Source organism: Salvelinus fontinalis, chromosome 41 (genome assembly GCF_029448725.1).
Source record: "Salvelinus fontinalis isolate EN_2023a chromosome 41, ASM2944872v1, whole genome shotgun sequence".
NCBI lineage: Eukaryota > Metazoa > Chordata > Actinopteri > Salmoniformes > Salmonidae > Salvelinus > Salvelinus fontinalis.
In genome coordinates, this window is record NC_074705.1 from 23,593,858 (window position 1) to 23,612,402 (window position 18,545).

Consider the following 18,545-nt stretch of genomic DNA (forward strand, 5'->3'; position numbering starts at 1 on the left):
TACTGTTATTAATTTAACGTTGAAGTCTAAACCTTGAAAGGTTTAGATTTCCTGATTTTAAATTTTTTATTTTTTAAAATCCTGATTTGCTCTTGAGGAGAATAGTTAGTCAGTGTGGTGTCTTGGCAGCAGAACCACTGTGCACTGACTCTCCAGCTAGAGTTTCATGTTCCGTTAACGGGAAGCCGACCTGGGCTGCATCCAGGAGAGCACAACGTTCTGAAAGCTGCAGATAGAAATGGATTGTATAGAGCTGACATGATTCCCTTCTACGTGTCAGGCAAGAGCATGTTTATTCTATACTGAACAAAAATATGAATGCAACTATTTCAGACTATTGAGTTACAGTTTATATAAGGAAATCAGTCAGTTGAAATAAATTCATTAGGCCTTAATCTATGGATTTCACATAACTGGGAATACAGATATGCATCTGTTGGTCACAGATACCTTAAAGGTAGGGGCGTGGATCAGAAAACCAGTCAGTATCTGTGACCACCATCTGCCTCATGAGGCGCGACACATCTTTGCATAGAGTTGATCAGGCTGTTGATTGTGCCCTGTGGAATGTTGTCCCACTCCTCTTCAGAGGCTATGTGAAGTTGCTGCATATTGGTGGGAACTGGAACACGCTGTAGTACACGTCGATCCAGAGCATCCCAAATATGCTCGAAGAGTGACATGTCTGGTGAGTATGCAGGTCATGGAAGAACTGGGACATTTTCAGCTTCCAGGAATTGTGTACAGATGGACATGGGGCTGTGCATTATAATGCTGAAACATGAGGTGATGGCGGCGGATGAATGGCACGACAATGGGCCTCGGGATCTTGCCACGGTATCTCTGTGTATTCAAATTGCCATCGATAAAATGCAATTGTGTTCGTTGTTTCTGCCTGCCTGCCCGCCCATACCATAACCCCACTGCCACCATTTGGCACAGTGTTCACAACTTTGAAATCAGCAAACCGCTCTGGTGGACATTACTGGAGTCAGCATGCCAATTGCATGCTCCCTCAAAACTTAAGACATCTGTGGCATTGTGTGTGGTGTGACAAAACTGCACATTTTAGAGTGGCCTTTTATTGTCCCCAGTACAAGGTGCACCTGTGTAATGATCATGAAGAAATTCTCACTAACAGGGATGTAAACAAACATGGAACATTTCAGTTTATGAAACATGGGACCAACACTTTACATGTTGCGTTTATATTTTTGTTCTGTGTACATAGTGCGTTGCTATAAGAATGTTTTGCAAACGTTTGAGCCCACTGATCTGCATAGCTGCATCTTGATGAGTAAATAGGAGCATAGCTATAGATGAACTACACTCATGTGAAATAGGTGTAAAAGTGAAATGATGCAAATTGGCTAACTTTACGTACCAGATGTCCAAATTAACAGGATTGATAGAGGGGGTTTATAACCAAACACTGGACTGGATACTATCAATTTATGTTAGAATAATCCAAAATTCAGTCTGCCTTGTGTTCCTGTAACGGTTATTATAGTTTTGTGATTTTATATTCATTTTTTGTCTCAGTTTTCAGATCCATTTAACTAGTTTTTATTTTGTTTGTTTTCACAAAAACGTTTCTATTTAGTTTTATATTATTTTGTTTCAGTTTTAGTGTTAAGCTTACTGTATGTCTCCCAGTCTAAACAGTTTGTGTGCATATTTTATGTCAAACCAGGGTAAGCCTACACAAAACACAGCCCTCATTTTAAGTCTTTCTAAAATCCCCTATGAGAGAAATTAATGGTGGAAAAACGATTAATTTCCCTGTTTGACCACCAGGTTTTATGGGTATTATGACACCTCCACTGTGGGGCTCTATGGGGTGGTTGGATTAATATAAATTAAATAATAGCTCATAATGTGAGTCCTGACACAGACATCTGCTTCTCACGGTTAAAAAAATAGGACACCCTCTTGCCAATGGCTGAAGTCTAACCCGTGTGCAGACCCGTTTCTGGCGGTTCGTTGTTTATCTCGCCTTGATAACCAGTTATTCGGTAAGAGCACCCTTCACGGTGACTTGTTCTGTTGCAAAAGTTAATAATGGAGACGGTCAAGCAGACTTTTTCTTTTTAGGCTCGTGAGATCAGCGATATCCAGCGGACCCTGAACGGATTATCGTATCGATTTACTGACTGGCTATGAGTGGGATTTAGGCTACATTTCCAATATATTTTTGAACACTTTTTACCAGACCTAATACCCTTCTAATAACTTAATTGTTTCTTTCCAGATGTATTCTATAAAAAAAATAAAAACCGTATTTTATTTGTAACTTTTGTAATACTTTAAAAAAGCATTTTTTTTATAGGTGATCAAGGGATAGACATCTTGCAAGATGATTTTTTTAGGCTTCTTGGTGATTTTGACGTCAGTCCAAGCTGGTGAGTTTCTTGAGACCTAGGCTACTACTCTCTCAATCATGTAAAACTCATCAATAAGCATTCTCTATTTTCCAAAGGCTTGTGTCATTATTTGTTTAAAACTAGAGATCTCTGCTATACCTCTGCTCTTTCTGTCATTATCATTCAAAGGTCTTGGACACAGAAATGGATCTGTAGCATAATGTACAAATAGGTGTTCTGCCTGTCTGTCTTCCTTTCTGACTAATCATCAATTTATCCCTTTCTCCTTCTCTCTCTCCTTCAAACTTTTTCCCATCCTTCATCCTTCTCTCACACTGTTCTGCATCTGTCCATCCATCCCCCCAGTGTCTAGGCCTACATTCTCCCCCGTGTATGAGCTGAAGGTGCGGTACGGAGACAATGTCACCCTCCCCTGTACCTTTTCCTCCTACCTGGGCCAGGAGGATAGGGGGGAGGTCCGCTGGGAGGCCATGGGGCAGGAGGTGGCCTCTATGGAGGTTGGGAACATTCTTGGTGAGGCCAGATGGGACGACGGGGCCAAGGGGGTGGAGGTCAAAACGACACTGGGGTTCTCTTCCCGGGTGGAATTCCCCCCAGCAGAGAGGATGAGAGATGGAGACTTCTCTATGACCATCCAGGAGACAGTGCTGAGCGATGAGGAAATGTACGAGTGTATCTGGCTGGGCCGCAAGACCATCTCTACGGTCTGGCTCAAGGTTCAGGGTAAGTCTGTTTTCAGGCTTTCCCATTCAGAGCCGCCGACCAGCGTCGACCAGCGGCCATTTTGGGTGTACCATTTGGAATGTTTGATTATCTTAATTTATGCTTATCACATCCTCTCTCATCCCTCACTCTTTTCTACTACTCTCCATCCCTTCTCTCTCTCAGAGCCCGACCCTCCGCGCTCTATCACGCTGTTCAAGGGAAGCCCGGTCACTCTGCCCTGCTACGGTGTCATCCCCAAGACCCAGCCCACCAGCCAGATCTACGTCCAATGGCTGAAGGACGATGTGGAGATCATGACCCTTAACCCTGGTCCAGACGACAAGGGACCTAAGGAAGAAGACCTCCGTCTCTCTCTCCCACCCAACAACCTGCTGGAGAATGGTGACCTGTCCTTGTTTATCTACAAGACGGAGCTCAAAGACCAGGGAGTCTATCGCTGCTTCTACAAGTCCAGGGGCTTCGAGGACCCTAAGAGTGGGATACCAGAGGATGTCTATCTGACCATCCTAGATCCACACGCTGACCTATATAACTTAACAGGTAGGTTTACACACGCTGACCTATATAACTTAACAGGTAGGCCTACACACGCTGACCTATATAACTTAACAGGTAGGCCTACACACACTGACCTATATAACTTAACAGGTAGGTCTACACACACTGACCTATATAACTTAACAGGTAGGCCTACACACACAGACCTATATAACTTAACAGGTAGGCCTACACACACTGACCTATATAACTTAACAGGTAGGCCTACACACACTGACCTATATAACTTAACAGATAGGCCTACACACACTGACCTATATAACTTAACAGGTAGGTCTACACACACTGACCTATATAACTTAACAGGTAGGCCTACACACACTGATCTATATAACTTAACAGGTAGGCCTACACACACTGACCTATATAACTTAACAGGTAGGTCTACACACGCTGACCTATATAACTTAACAAGTAGGCCTACACACACTGACCCATATAACTTAACAGGTAGGCCTACACACACTGACCTATATAACTTAACAGGTAGGTCTACACACACTGACCTATATAACTTAACAGGTAGGTCTACACACACTGACCTATATAACTTAACAGGTAGGTCTACACACACTGACCTATATAACTTAACAGGTAGGTCTACACACACTGACCTATATAACTTAACAGGTAGGTCTACACACACTGACCTATATAACTTAACAGGTAGGTCTACACATGTTGACCTATATAACTTAACAGGTAGGTCTACCCACACTGACCTATATAACCTAACAGGTAGGTCTACACACACTGACCTATATAACCTAACAGGTAGGTCTACACACACTGACCTATATAACTTAACAGGTAGGTCTACCCACGCTGACCTATATAACTTAACAGGTAGGCCTACCCACGCTGACCTATATAACTTAACAGGTAGGCCTACACACGCTGACCTATATAACTTAACAGGTAGGTCTACACACACTGACCTATATAACTTAACAGGTAGGTCTACACACGCTGACCTATATAACTTAACAGGTAGGTCTACACACGCTGACCTATATAACTTAACAGGTAGGCCTACCCACGCTGACTGATCATCTCTGACACATTGAGTTTGTTCTTTAATTTGTGCTCCTTGTCTTTGAATGCGAGCGCTAGTAACATAGATGTTTCAGTGTTTTTCCCTTTTGTAACACAGGAACAGAGAATGTCACCAGTAGCTCAGACTTCAGTGGGACTAGTGGTGACAGTGAGAACCCAATAACATTCTTCACTTTGGTGACCCAAGATAAGGAGGATATGCAAGGTGCTGTACAGGTGTTGCAACATTTGAAAGCTATTTTCTCCCAAATGCTTATTATTACTTATTGTTTTCGTTATTGCTGGGACATACTGGTAACATTTCATTACATTATTAGGGACATCATCTGAGCCAATATTAGTGCAGACAGAGATGACACCATCATCACCTGATGCAACCTTCGGTGAGTGTTATGTTCTAAATGTTTTAGAAGTACTGTAGAGGAATGTTGGAAGACGTAGTCAATGTTGAATACTGTGCCCCCCTATTCTCCCTCTTCCTTGCCCAGAGGATCTAGAAGACGTGTTGGCAGTGTGGGCAAAGACCCTTCCGCTGGTGCGTATCGGGATAATCACCGGGGTTCTGCTGGTTACAGCTCTGATCTTCTTCCCTCTGCTGGCTCTCAACAAGATCCCATCCTAGACCCACATTAGGAAGAGAGGGTAGAAGCAAGGTCAATTAATTAGGGTTTTGGAGGGCTGAAAAACAGTTTTCAATCTCTTTTAATCAGACTGATTCAGATCTGTGTCTATCAGGTGACTCTCGGCCAATCAATTACATCAAATGATAATTAATTCAGGACTAGTAACTTTTTAAAGTGTATACAGTGCATTCGTAAAGTATTCAGACCCCTTTGCTTTTTCCACATTTTGTTACGTTAGCCTTTTTCTAAAATATATTACATTATTTTTTTCTTTCATCAATCTACACACAATACCCCAATTATGACAAATTGAAAACATGTTTTTAGACATTTTTGCAAATGTATAAAAAAACAGAAATACCTTATATACATAAGTATTCAGACCCTTCGCAATGAGACTTGAAATTGAGCTCAGGTGTATCCTGTTTCCATTGATCATCATTAAGATGTTTCTACAACTTGGGAGTCCACCACAAGCTTTTTGCTGTCATTATGGGGTGGTGTGTGTAGATTGATAAGGGGAAGAAAAACAAATTAATGCATTTTAGAATAAGGCTGTAATGTAACAAAATACGAATGCACTGTATATGTGAATAGTCAGAAAATGCTACATTATCTTAGCCACATTAGAGCTACAGCCTCTATGCATTTGTCCTCTGCGATGCTGGATCAACCACTCATCTGAGCTGCCAGTGAGAAGTCTCACATCGTTTGATGTCCGCACTGCTACGTCCGCTGAATGCTTTGGAGGTTGTGGATTGGAATGTGGGATTGGACTCAAGGCCTCAGATGAACCCTTCTATGCTCTGTCCATATTTAGTATTCCTATTAATAGCTCTCCCTGCACCAGGAAATATGTTTATTGCTACAAGTGCTGGAATGATGACGAGGGCGGGGAGACAGTCTTCACAGATGTACAATAAACGTGTGTTGTGAGCACATTGAAAAGACATGTTCTCGTCTGTATAAACAACAAAATGTACTTTATGCACACATAGTCAAAGGATTGTATCATTTAATTAAATCAGATAAAAACACATTTTTATTTTGATATTCCAGACCATAACTCCTGTTACCCACATCTCTTCGCTTTCAGCTAACACTTTATATTTGTTTTTATACAGACCTTGTAAATAACGCTGCAGACTGAAAGCTCAACCTAGACAGTGGTAAATGAATCTGTCCAAAATGAGACAGAACTATCAAGTGTGAATCACTTTGAAAATTAATGTTCCAAATGGGTAACATTTGATATTGATGATTTGGTCATGAGGAGAATGGTGGGGTTTTTCGCATTAACACTATGAACAGCTTCAACACATAAGATAAACATTCAAAGTATGATAAAAAAAAACAGTTATGGAACCGTTTTAAAATATCAGTAAGTTTCTTTTGCTTAGAGTAACACTATCTCCTAGTGTTGACCATTAGGCAGCAGATACGGCTCTTCTTAATGCTTGTGGTGTGTAGGCCCAAAACATAGAATAAGAACAGAAATTCCAATACAAATCATCATTCCCTGGCGGGTGACTTAAAATTCTATATGTCCTTGTCAGCCAGAAGGGTCTGCGACTCAAGTCATTTTTCTCCTGTGTGTGTGCGAGCGCTGTATCTCAGTCTGTGAGTGTGTTTCCCTATGTGTGTGTGTTAGACGTTGGAGGAGAACAGTGGTCCAGTGGTAGCAGTGGTGAACACAGGCCCTGTATAAAGCCCTGTGTCCCCTGCCACCTCTCCCATGGCCTGCAGAGCCACCGTAGCAGCCATGGCTTTGGCATGCTTCTTATTGGGACTGGCTGACGCAGGCTGGAAGTCTTGACCATTTACCACCACCTGGGGTACAGCGAGAGAGGAGGAGAGGTTATAACACAAACCATCTGACAAAGTCATCCATAAACTAATAAACAACCCCATGCAAACACACAGGCTCATAGCACGTATCCACACCTTGAAAAGGAAGTTCTTGCGGTGGTCTGGGCCACTGTGGGTCACCATAACAAACTCTGGAGGAATCCACTTCTTCTTGTTACACATCTCCATCAGAGCAGACACTGGGTGCTTACCTGGGGGGCAGATGATCAATACATTTATTAAAACCAATACAATTCTAATTGATTGATTCTATAGCACTTCAAAAAAAGTGACTGAGTTAAAATCCTGTGTGTGTTGTACTCACCCAGTAGATCCTTCATCACAACCATACCGCCCGACTTCTGAGTCTTCTCTCCCTCAGCCACCAGACCTATGGTCAGATTATTAATCATCAATCACACATTAAGCATCATCAATAACACACATTATTAAGCATCATTAATAGCCTTCTGGAATAATATCGCTGTGCATAATGCTTTGGTGGAAAGCATGGGTCACTTCACCTTTGCGGTCGGTCTTGAAGTCGATGATGATTGGCTCGACAGTGCCCTCGCGGTGTCGCCCTAGCCCCTCCCCCGTCCGCCATCCCATCTTCCTCATGAGAAACTCCCCCACTCCTCCCGACACCGGGGCTGCTCGCAAGAACTGATCCTACAGAGAGGGAGCAGCAGGAGAGAAGGGAGGAAGAGAGGGAGAAAGAGGAGAATAACAGAAGAGAGAACCATGGAGTGAGGAGGAAGAGGAGAAGAGGGAGAGAAAGAGAGTGAAGAGGTAGGGAAGAGGCAGAGGCGAAAGCACATAATTAGTTTCCACCTTGAAAACATCTCAATCACCTAATCCACTCACTCTGTCTCTCATCCAGTCACACCAGTGTCACAGTCAGACTTGAGTTAGAGACAACCTTCAGGACAACTCACATGCCTCTGGATAACAGTTAACGGTGAGTGTGTGTGTGTGTTACTCTGTCTGTAGTAACCTCTACCCCTATGTGAAATACTAGAAATAACTATCTGTGGTGGCAGCTTTCGAAAATCGTGCGTTTGAGAGAACATTTCTAGAGAAACTTCAAAACACATTAAGAGTACAGATGAAATGAAATAAATTCTGTGGTGAAACTCAAGACACAGCCGAGAGACTTATTTCTTCACACATTATACCACATGTAGGTAAATAAGAGGGCGCTGTGCATTGACACCTCATTTCTTTCTGTCTTACACACCTTTTCTCTCACACACACGGTTACACAAGATGTATAGTAAGGCGCTGTGTGGTGTACGTACCTAGCCCCTCATCACCGGCCCAGCATCAGACAGGAAATGAGAGGGGGGCCTGACTGTGGCCATGGCAACAAGGACAGCTACAAGGACTGACCCTGAAACAAGTGTCCAATACACAGAGAGGTGAAAGTTCACAGGTCACCCCTGTGAACCCACACCTCTCTCCCTCTGCTCCAATCCAGACCCCTCTTATCAACCTCCTTCCTCGGGCTGCCCCAAGGACTGGGAGGAAGTTGCTCCTAGACACCTAGGTCAGCTTGGAGTTAGGATTTGCAGAAGGGAAGCTGATCCTAGATCTGTGACTAGGAGCAACTTCTGACCGCAGCCTCCCCCAGGGCAAGGGAAAGAGCACAGGCATGTCCATGGACACCTGTAACCAGCCTAGGTCCCTCAGAACAGAGATCTCCCTCAGGCAGTGGTCTCCAATTGTGGTCCTGGAGCTAGTGTGCAGGTTTTTGTTACAGCCCTAACCTATACGACTATGCTGGGATGGAACAAAATCCTGCACAGCCTGGACTAGGGTTAGAGACCACTGACTGGTCTAAAACTAGACCCTGCTCATCTACTGGGAAACGGAATGCACCAGGACTGGTTGCTAGGGGCACCCAACAACCACACAAACAGTCCATATGCTGGTAATGCTAGCGTGCTGTAAATCAATGTTAGCTGCTGCAATGCTAGCGTGCTGTAAATCAATGTTAGCTGCTGCAATGCTAGCAAAATGCATGTCACTAACATTAGTATGATCAATGCACTCTCATCCCTATTTCATGTCTCTGAACATGTCCACAGCATATGTCCATGGCATCTGCACATAGCATCTGCATGTGAAGGACGTGTCGTATTAAGTGAATAATGAACTCAGCAGATCCATCACTCTCTCTATAGCCAAATGATGTGACAATGTGTAACCAACCTGAGAGAGATTCCTCAACATGTTACATTTAAAACAGTAACAGTAGCGCCCTGCCTCTGTGTGTTTACAGAGCTCAGGGAGGCTTGGGGTACAGTTACACCCACTGGCTTCAAACAGCCCACTATAGAAACACTACAGGGTAGGAGGGTCCAGACGGGGTCCACAGACAGAGGACAAACGACTATGGTTATCTCTGGGCCTGATGACATTCTGTGTGACTGGGTGTGGGGGAGTGATAGGAAGACAGCGTGACGGTAGAGACTATAGTAACCTGTCTTAGGGTGCATCTGAATAGTCTAAAGTCACTTCCTCACCGAAAGTCCCCAATAAAATCTGACCTGATCTGAAAAGGCAGGATAGGTGAAAGAATAGTGATTTTCCCTTTCCCCTGTTCTGAGATCAGTGTGAATCCAAGGAAAGAGACGAGGAAGCATCTTTAGACTACTGAGATGGACCATAATCTCTGCCTTACCCTGGGGTGCTAGAGGACAAGGGGGGGTTCTGGGGTCTGCAGACTTACTTCCAGCTCTCCTCTTCCTCCCCTCCCTCCATGTCCCTATTCCGACTCCGAGGGGGAGACTATTTAGTGGACAGACCAGAGCACCACTAGTAGCCGGGTGTTAGACCGGAGCACCAATAGTGGCCGGGTGTCAGTACTGCATTTGCACCTGCTTTGGTAAGAATGTCACATGTAAGGAATCTGCATTGCTACCCTTAACATGGTGTACCCACTTCACAGGAAATGTAATTAGTCAGAATGTGTGTGTGTGTGTTGCGGGGGAGGGGTGGGGGGGGCGATTGAAGTACAGGGAGATTTTTGTTCATCTCTGTATGTCAGATTAAAGATTAAAGTCTGGGTTCATCATGTTACCACTGTTACAGACTGCAGTGCAAATATCAGGCTGAGTCAACATAAACAAGAGGCTTCCTTTACCGTCAGAGCATCTTTTCTGACGCAGACAGAAACACACAATACAGACAACACATGCTCTCACACACACACATCAGTAAACTATGTGCGTTAGCGCTGACAAGGGTTGCCATGGTAGCAGTGGACCCCACGTTTCGGGGCCCTTACATCTGACCTGGACTCCACTGAGTAACAGTGAAACTACTCCATTCTAACTCAGTCTGTTCTACATCAACAGAACATTTGTCAAACTAACTACAGTATGTGTCTCTGGCTCGATGCGTAGAGCCATTCAGTTATTTGACTAGGGCTGGGTGGTGATTAGGGAGCAGGCTGAGGAAGGCTTGTGAAGTGGGTACACCAGTGGGCATGGGCGATGCAGACACCTGTAGGGTAGTGGGGTGGTATGTTTGGGGTGGGGAGCAGGTAAGGCAGTGGACGGTACCTTCTTGATCCAGGCCTGTGGTCCGCTGTTGGACAGCTCCTCTGAGCTGAGCACCGTTGCTCCAGTAGAACCTGTAAACAGTCCAGGGATGGTGTTGGACTGGGCCCATGCATCCACCTAACAGAGAGAAATGTTTAGTGTGTGAGAAAGGAGGTGGAAACAGCATACATTATGCTTCTACAAACGCCTGTTTACCTGTTCCTGAGCACGGCTGAGCATGCAGATGGCGCTGACGTCGTACGGGTTCTCGGCCAGACGCTTCTGGGCCTTCATCCTCTCACCGACTGCCTGGGTGATGTCTACAGGCTAAAGGGGGAGACACAGGAGTCAGCGTCACACACACATCATTCACACACATTCATTCAAAAACACAATACTACACACACACACACACACACACACCAGTGAACAGCCGATAAAACGAATAAGGAAAATCCGTTCACCATACAAGAAAGAAATCTAGACTTATTCCATGAGACCTAGATCAGTTGTTATATGAAACTACTTACATCTACGTAGTCGTCAGTATTTGTTTTTAAGAGTTGTCAGTATTAGTACAGTTGTACATCCCCCCCAAAAATAAAACGCAACCTGTGGAATTTCAGCCAGCTTTGTTTAATAACAGTTGCATCAAATACAAAATTAGCACAAATTAACAGCAAGGTCACGGATGACGTCACCCGACTTCTCATTGGTCTGCCCATCTGACGATTGATGACTGATCTTTAACTCAATTCTAAACCACTTGTCATCGCCTGGGAGTCAGATTATTGAATGGTATTGCTCAGATTTGAGAGGTCAAATGATGCCCTTGATTGTACATTCAATTTGGAACTGGTGGGGGAGGAGGGTCAGTGTTTTACATGCCGCCCTCAGAAACAGCTATTCCAGCTAAACCCAGTCAATGCTGCTATAGGGTCAGATGAGGAGCACAGGTATGGCATTCTAAGTAAACTCACCATACCACCTAAACCAGTGGTTCTCAAATCTTTTTCATCCTGCTGGACATGACAACCCACCTAAGGCTTTTGGACCTTTCTACTTTCAAATCAACCAAACCAATGTTTCTATAGAATCCAATTCCAATGTTTCTATAGAACCTGGTCTCAAACTACATCCCAATAGGAACCAGCAGTGACCTACCATTTCAGAAACCACTGATCCAAACCACTACATGTGGTAAAACACTGGGTTAAAACTAAAATCCCAAAATAAATCACATATATTTTTAACGCGTATGATTTTGAAATGCATAATATCTCAACTCACTTTCTCTCCCTCCTACACAACGACTCCCCTAAAACCCCCTCATCTCTCTTAGTGTCACTTTACTCCCTCCTCCCCCTCCCCTCCGTATCCCACCTGTAGTGGCGGCTCCGGGAACACACTATCACTCTCCTTGACGACTGCCGGCTCCTCCGTTGCCACAGACACCGCAGACAAAGGCGCATCCCCAGGCGAAGTTTCCTTGGCAGCCGTTGCCAATGCCTTGGTCGCCGCCGCCTTGGCCTTTTCCGCCTTCTTGTCGACGGTCACCCACTCTCCATAAGCCCCTCCCCCGTCGCCCTCCTTCTTCCTGTGCTGGGAGCCCGACGAGACGGGGAACTCCTTGGCGAACGCCGCCTCGCTCCGAACCGCCAACGCCGGCGATGGACGCACGGATGCGTTCTGAGAGAGGAGGAGGGGCAGCACAGGAGTAGGAGGGGCGGGGGGGGGGGGGGGGGGGGGGGGGTTACTGTTTAAAAAATGGGAGGGAAAAAATATAAAAAGACAAAGAGGTGTGTTTCAACAAGGGGAATGGTTGAAGAGGAATGGCTGGTTATCATAGCAGTTATTGGGCCCAGTCTCAATCAGGGGGATTTATCTCCAGTGCACGTCAACCAGCAAACTTCACTCACATGACTGAGGTCTCCTTGGGATGGAAGTTTGTGGGAAAGTGCGCAAGAGTATAAATCTACCTGGTTTGGTTCTGGGCCCAAGGAGGCTTGCTGTCTGCTTTGCCCATCGCCTATGTTGGCTCAATAGGAAAAACTGTATGTTTGTTGTAAAATGTTATGTGGCAGCAATAGACACAGCTCTTAACATCAGCCCAGGGCAAAACAGACAGCATACTGCAGTTCACTTCAACCATTCACCCAGTTAGGCACATCTCTTCAGTCCCACATAGTATCTAAACAGTAACTAGTCTTTAACTATGTTCAAACAGTAACTATGTTCTGAAAATTAAATATCAGTTGAAACTGCCTCGAAACATTTGTATTTATTCAGGAAATGTTTAAGCTCAGAATGTACTGTATATTCATGAGAGACATGTTGATGATGTGTGTGTGTGTGTGTGTGTGTGTGTGTGTGTGTGTGTGTTCCATGCTCTTACATTGAGGCTGAAGGAGATGCCCTTGACCTCCCTCAGGGCGGCTCGTCCAAACGGTTTGGCGTCGTCCTCGTCGTCAGATATACGGGGTTCAGCGAGGGCCAGCTCCCCTCCCTTCTCCACAATCTTCTTACACTTCTACAGAAACACACAGGACACAGCTAGAGGGTCAGTGTTTCCATTACCATACAATTTCATGTCTAAGATTTGTGTTTTGTTATGAAAAAGGTGCAGGACTACATTTTGCACCAGGACAAATGCTTAGTAAATCTTCTCCAAAGCATATTATTACATGATTGTCATCATCATGACATTGAAGAGCGCTTACGTCAGTGAACTCCTTGATGCTGATGCTGTTTGCCTGCTTGGCCACCTTCCTCTTCACATCCTCAATGGTGGCCATGTTGGGCTGGGGGGGACCTGGCGGGGGCTTGTTGGTGATGCTGGGGAGCGGGGCCATCTGGTGCATGGAGGCCATAGATCCCATACTGGCCAGGGCAGCAGTCATTGTGGCAGCTGTCATGCTAGCCATAGCTGCATTCATGGTCATGCTCATAGGCATGTTCATAGACATGTTCATGGGCATGTTCATATTCATGGGCATGGAGAAGGACATGGGGTTGGGTAAAGGCAGCTGGAGGACTGCTTTAGGTCGCAGGCTCTCTGGGATGGGTATCCCGGCCTTGGCACACATGGCGGCTGCATTAGCCTTAGCAATCTCCAGTAACTGGTCTTTATCTGTGAGGAGGGATGAGGAACACATCACAAACTTGCATTAAAACTTACTGTACACCAGTGTTTTTGTCAAGTTACCATTGGGGGAAATAAAGTTATTCAATTCAAATACATTGATCATTCGAAATAATTTTGTGACATGCTTACCCAGCTCTGTGAGTCGTGGCGGGCTTTTGCTGGTGTCGCGGTTGGTGCGTGCTGGAGACCTCTTCTTGCGAAGGATGAGGACTGGGGAGTGGCTTGGCTCACGCTTCCAGCGGTCCCTCTGGCTCAGCTGGTGGCCGCCGAATGCACCCCTACCCCTCCGCCGCGAACCGGAGCGTGACCTCGATCTCTTTGACCTCCGAGCAGGAGACCGTGACTTGGATCGTTTCCTTTTCGGCGACCTAGACTTTGAGCGCTTGTTCCGCGTTCTGGATTTGGACCGTGATTTCTTCTTTCTCGTCCCGGACTTTGAGCGAGACCCCTTCCTCCGAGACGGCGTCCTGGACTTCCTCTTGTGGCTTGGCGACGAGGACCTCGATTTCCTTTTCCTCCCTGGAGACTTGGTTCTGGACCTCCTCCTCTTGGAGGACTTTGCATCAGAGCGTTTCTTCTGACCAAGAGACTTTGACCTTGACTTTTTCCTCTTTGAAGGAGACCTGGACTTTGAGGATTCTCCTTCCTTCTCTGTCGTCTCTGCCTCTCCAGATGTTGGCTGTGGTTTAGGTTGAGGTGAGGCAGGCAGCTCTTCACCCTGAGGTGTCACCTTGTCCCCTCCACCAGCATCTGTTTTGGGGGGTAAGGAATCTACAGAGCCATCCAAGGTTTCTGAAGTAACAGGTCCATCCGATTCCCCTGGCTCACCAGTTGGCTGGCCGCTGAGGTTGGGGTCAGATGCTGACGTTGACTGGTGGTCAGTGGAGGTCTCATGCTGCTCACCTGAAGGCACCTTGGGAGAAATAGGACACTTCTGTGGAGACGTCAGACATTCTGAGGGCTGGGACGAAACGGCTGGCTCTCCCTTACTGCTGTCCCCTAAGAAGGGTATCGGCTTCCACCCTCCTCCAGTGGCAACGGCCATATTGACAACACCATCAATGCTGCTTTGGGAAGCTAGGGCTGGCGGATCGATTGCAACCATTACATTTTCGTCTATCACAGCAGAGTCATCTTTAGCCAGGGCCGCAGAGGGATCCTTCTCGGCTGATTGGCTGTCTCTTGAGGCAGACCTGGATTTGGATTTGTCGTTTCTGGATGGAGAGGGAGATCCTGAACTCATCTCTTGGTGTCTCGACTGAGATCTCGTCTTAGATTTCGATCGCCTTCTGGATCTCGATCTAGACCGTCTGTCTTTCTTCAAGATCACGAGGGACCTTGACCGGGTTCTCCTGTCTCTCCTGGCAGACCCAGACCTTCTAGAATGTGACCTGGACCTCCGGTGCCGTGATCTTGAACGTGTGTGTCCGCCACGTCTTCGACCGGACCTCGATCTGGATCTCCCTCTCCTGTCCCTGGATCTGGACCTGCGCTTGCCTGAACGAGACCGTGAGCGTCTGGAGGAGGACTTTTCCGGACACTTCTCCTCTAGTTTAGGGATGATATCAGGCAGATCCTGAGGTTTGCTCTCCTTGTTCCCAGGCTGAGGCTTTGACTCGGACTCCGACCCAGATGAGGTGTTGGACTTGTCACCATCTTTCTTCTGCTTTTTTTTCTTCTTCTTCCCAGAATGTCGTTTATGCCGCTTGGATCTCCCATCATCCTCTTCCCCTGTGGAATGAATGACAATATTTTAGAAATTAGTCATCATGGCATTTGATTCAATGGTGCAATATGTAGAAATCGACATTACCTGGTTGCTAAAAATTCTGTTTGTGACAAAAAGCTCAATTTTTTGTAGAGAATCACTGTACCATCTAGCTGAACAGCTGTGAAATATATTTTCAATAACCAAAAATGCTGTAAAATGACAAACAGATCTACCATCAAACTTGCGTTCAATGAGAATGACAGATCTAGAACTCACAACTCAATGTGAATTGTGTCGTGCACAAAGCTACACAATGGAACTTTAAGTAGTCTGCTGATTATTAACATCAAACTGAAAAGGTCCACCACTGCTGTTATGCATATGCTTAGTAGTATCTTGAGACTACTTACCAGTCTTTGCCTTGTCTCCATCAGAGTCTGCTGCTGATTCTGAGCCGCTCTCTTTCTCTTCCTTACGTTTCTTCTTTTTGCTTTTGTGTTTCTTGTGCTTCTTGTGCTTCTTGTGTTTCTTTTGTGGGACATCACCCTCTTCCTTATTGGCTATGCCATCTTTATCTGCATAAATAATACCGTACATTACTATTTAATTTGAAATAGATGCTTTCACCTGATCAAAACTGTAGTGCACTGTATCAGTGCAAAAAGGAAAGAAGAGAGAATATCACTTTGGACTATTGAGATACAGCCCTTGTGTTACTGACCTTGTGTGTTGTTGATCCCATCTGCGCCTTCTGCAGTTTTACCATTGGGATGGCCTTCATCTGTCAGACTTAATAGAGAGAATGCAGGTATGAGATGACACCTGTACTTGAATTTACAGTAGGTTCACTCAACTTTCTTATCAGCAGGGGTCTTGGTTTTTAACAACATGACAGTGGACACAACGAATGGACAATATCTATAAGTATGTATGAGCTTGAATGATTAACGTAGTCTACATAATAACTGACAGGGCTTGTAAGTAAGCATTTCACTGTAAGGTCTTCGGCGCATGTGACAAATAAAAATAAAATGTGATTTGACATGCGAGGTAGGGGTGGGTATAATTTGTGGAACGTTCCAACAGGAATCTGTTCTAGAAACTAAGTAAATAACAAGGTTGCCAACAACAACGCATACAAAGTTGTATAGCGGCAGAATAAGATACCGGGTAGGGAGTGGGCTATTTCATTAAATTTGTCACTCACCACGTTTATTCCGAAAAAAAGTCTATCTTCACTCTGTTAGCCTATGGACAAACATTAAGAATAAGCTACGCGGTGGGTTGATGCCTATTCGGCAGCTAGTTAGCTAGGTGAATTGATCATGCTACTTTGTATGCGTTGTTTGTTGGCAACCTTGTACTTTAAGTTTTTGGAACAGATTCCTGTTGGAAAGTTTCAGAAATTATACCCACCCTGCGAGGTAGCTAGCTACTGTTAGTTATTTGGCGTTAACCTCAAATTAGAACGTGACAGTGTAACGCGAAAACTCAAAGGCATAACTAAGTCCCCGGCATTGCTTTTGACATAGCTAGCTAAAAAAAAAAATCCTGATAATCCAAAATGTGTGTGTGTAAATTATGTGTATTGCCTTTGCACACTGTGACTCTGTCAAACCAACGTTTTGGGGGAGTTCTAGCAAAGAGATCGCGTCCTGGTAAACTGCTAACGTTGGCTTGTTAGCAATCCACATTTAGCATGATTAGCTAGCTAGGAAGGTGCGTAGTGCGAACAAGCCCTGTACCTGGTGCCACGTTAGTTACCTGGTTTGTTTGAACCCAAAAACCCCAGTATAATAATCTTTGCAAGAACCAACCCATGAGTTTACCGTGTTATTAGTCAGGTAGTTAGCTAGCTTAATACGTTGTAGCCACAGCAACTGCCTGCCTTGCACACTTTGTACTGCCGAACACGCAAGCTAGCTAACCTAGTAGGCCAGCACAGAAAATTATACATTTCTCAAATTGCCCGAACAAACCATTCATGCCAGTAATGTAGGCTGTATAAAAACATATTTACATGATGTCTTGACTCTCATCTTCAATTTCTTTTATCTTATTTACTACGAAATCGCGAAAAATTTGCTCGATGTTGGCCGCCATGTCTTTAGTAATCCCTCAATGCCTACATCCACCAATGTGTTTTCCGCGGCGTCCGTTCAGCGCATGTGTAGCAGCACAGACCGATACCGGACGTTGGTTGCAACCCACCTCCCATCGACAGACTGAAAAAGTTGTTCATGTTTGCGTGCGTACTCTCTTTGCCTCTGTCTGTTATAAACTGTCGGTGTAGTGAAGCGCTTCGTTTATCTATTGGTCTCACTTTTATAGTTTTCCTCAAGCTAATTGTTTTCCCGAAGTATTTTTGTTGATATAGGCAAGCAGTAGATAGTAGTCTAGCCTATTTTATTATTTATGACTACCTGCCATACAGGAGTGTCTCATTCATAAGCGTGGACAAAGGTTATACGGCTTGGATCAGTTGGTTCCAGTTAGTTCCAGTTCTTTTTGATTTCATTATACAGTATGTACTATTCAAACAGTATTCAGACAGTTGGAGTAGGGGAAGTATTTGGACCTGTTGCTGAAGCATCATTGAAACAGCTTCAGGCAGAACACATCTCCAGCTGTTTTCATTTCACAATGAACACAAGAGACACACCATGTAAAATGCTCCGTTTTTATTTTAAGAAGGGAGGACATACAACTTAATACAAACAGGATGCAGATGATTTATGGTTCACAGGATTACTGCATGGAAACAGAATGTGTAGAATGGATATATATTTTTTAAATCCATGTTTTTTAATGTCACTCAAGAGGGTGACAGATTAGAACACTTCAATAGAAACTTCATGTGTTGACATCACTTGGTTACTGGTGAGACCTGATATCACTACCAATGGGGGGGGGGGGAATTTAACTTTTCTATTGTGTTTGTCTCCA

General features: G+C 44.8%; 2 protein-coding genes across 8 annotated transcripts; one reads left to right on the forward strand and one right to left on the reverse strand.

The window, feature by feature from the left end:
* The first annotated feature begins 393 nt into the window (after positions 1–393).
* Positions 394–6,295, forward strand: LOC129840515 (uncharacterized). Of its 3 annotated transcripts, none has more exons than XM_055908436.1 (7): positions 394–688; positions 2,330–2,402; positions 2,730–3,107; positions 3,273–3,650; positions 4,822–4,929; positions 5,042–5,107; positions 5,213–6,295. In XM_055908436.1, exons 2-7 carry the CDS (start codon positions 2,357–2,359, stop codon positions 5,344–5,346), a joined length of 1,110 nt encoding a protein of 369 aa, XP_055764411.1. In that variant the 5' UTR covers positions 394–688; positions 2,330–2,356; the 3' UTR covers positions 5,347–6,295. The 3 variants fall into 3 exon arrangements, with proteins under 3 accessions (XP_055764411.1, XP_055764412.1, XP_055764410.1); XM_055908435.1 differs by lacking the exon at positions 394–688 and adding an exon at positions 1,849–2,015; XM_055908437.1 differs by lacking the exon at positions 2,330–2,402.
* A 349-nt stretch (positions 6,296–6,644) lies between these two features.
* On the reverse strand, positions 6,645–17,772 carry LOC129840513 (protein SON-like). Of its 5 annotated transcripts, XM_055908432.1 has the most exons (13): positions 17,620–17,770; positions 16,321–16,388; positions 16,010–16,174; positions 14,018–15,619; positions 13,464–13,873; positions 13,139–13,273; positions 12,127–12,432; positions 10,960–11,070; positions 10,765–10,881; positions 7,720–7,867; positions 7,521–7,586; positions 7,292–7,407; positions 6,645–7,177 (listed from the first exon to the last, which is right to left on the reverse strand). In XM_055908432.1, exons 1-13 carry the CDS (start codon positions 17,700–17,702, stop codon positions 6,995–6,997), a joined length of 3,510 nt encoding a protein of 1,169 aa, XP_055764407.1. In that variant the 5' UTR covers positions 17,703–17,770; the 3' UTR covers positions 6,645–6,994. The 5 variants fall into 5 exon arrangements, 3 of the variants coding, with proteins under 3 accessions (XP_055764407.1, XP_055764409.1, XP_055764408.1); XR_008757210.1 differs by lacking the exons at positions 6,645–7,177; positions 7,292–7,407; positions 7,521–7,586 and adding an exon at positions 8,497–8,588 and having other exon boundaries at positions 7,781–7,867; positions 17,620–17,771; XR_008757209.1 differs by lacking the exons at positions 6,645–7,177; positions 7,292–7,407; positions 7,521–7,586 and having other exon boundaries at positions 7,815–8,588; positions 9,930–10,881; positions 17,620–17,772.
* Between the last annotated feature and the right edge of the window lie 773 nt (positions 17,773–18,545).

Excerpts from the sequence above, each read along its gene's own strand:
- LOC129840515 (XM_055908436.1), top strand. The coding sequence starts at position 2,357 with ATGATTTTTTTAGGCTTCTTGGTGATTTTGACGTCAGTCCAAGCTG. Across the intron at positions 2,403-2,729 it reads TTTGACGTCAGTCCAAGCTG|TGTCTAGGCCTACATTCTCC; the intron begins GTGAGTTTCTTG and ends CCATCCCCCCAG. Across the intron at positions 5,108-5,212 it reads ATCACCTGATGCAACCTTCG|AGGATCTAGAAGACGTGTTG; the intron begins GTGAGTGTTATG and ends TTCCTTGCCCAG.
- LOC129840513 (XM_055908432.1), bottom strand. The coding sequence starts at position 17,702 with ATGGCGGCCAACATCGAGCAAATTTTTCGCGATTTCGTAGTAAATAAG. Across the intron at positions 13,874-14,017 it reads GCCACGACTCACAGAGCTGG|ATAAAGACCAGTTACTGGAG; the intron begins GTAAGCATGTCA and ends CCCTCCTCACAG. Across the intron at positions 13,274-13,463 it reads GCATCAAGGAGTTCACTGAC|AAGTGTAAGAAGATTGTGGA; the intron begins GTAAGCGCTCTT and ends GTGTTTCTGTAG.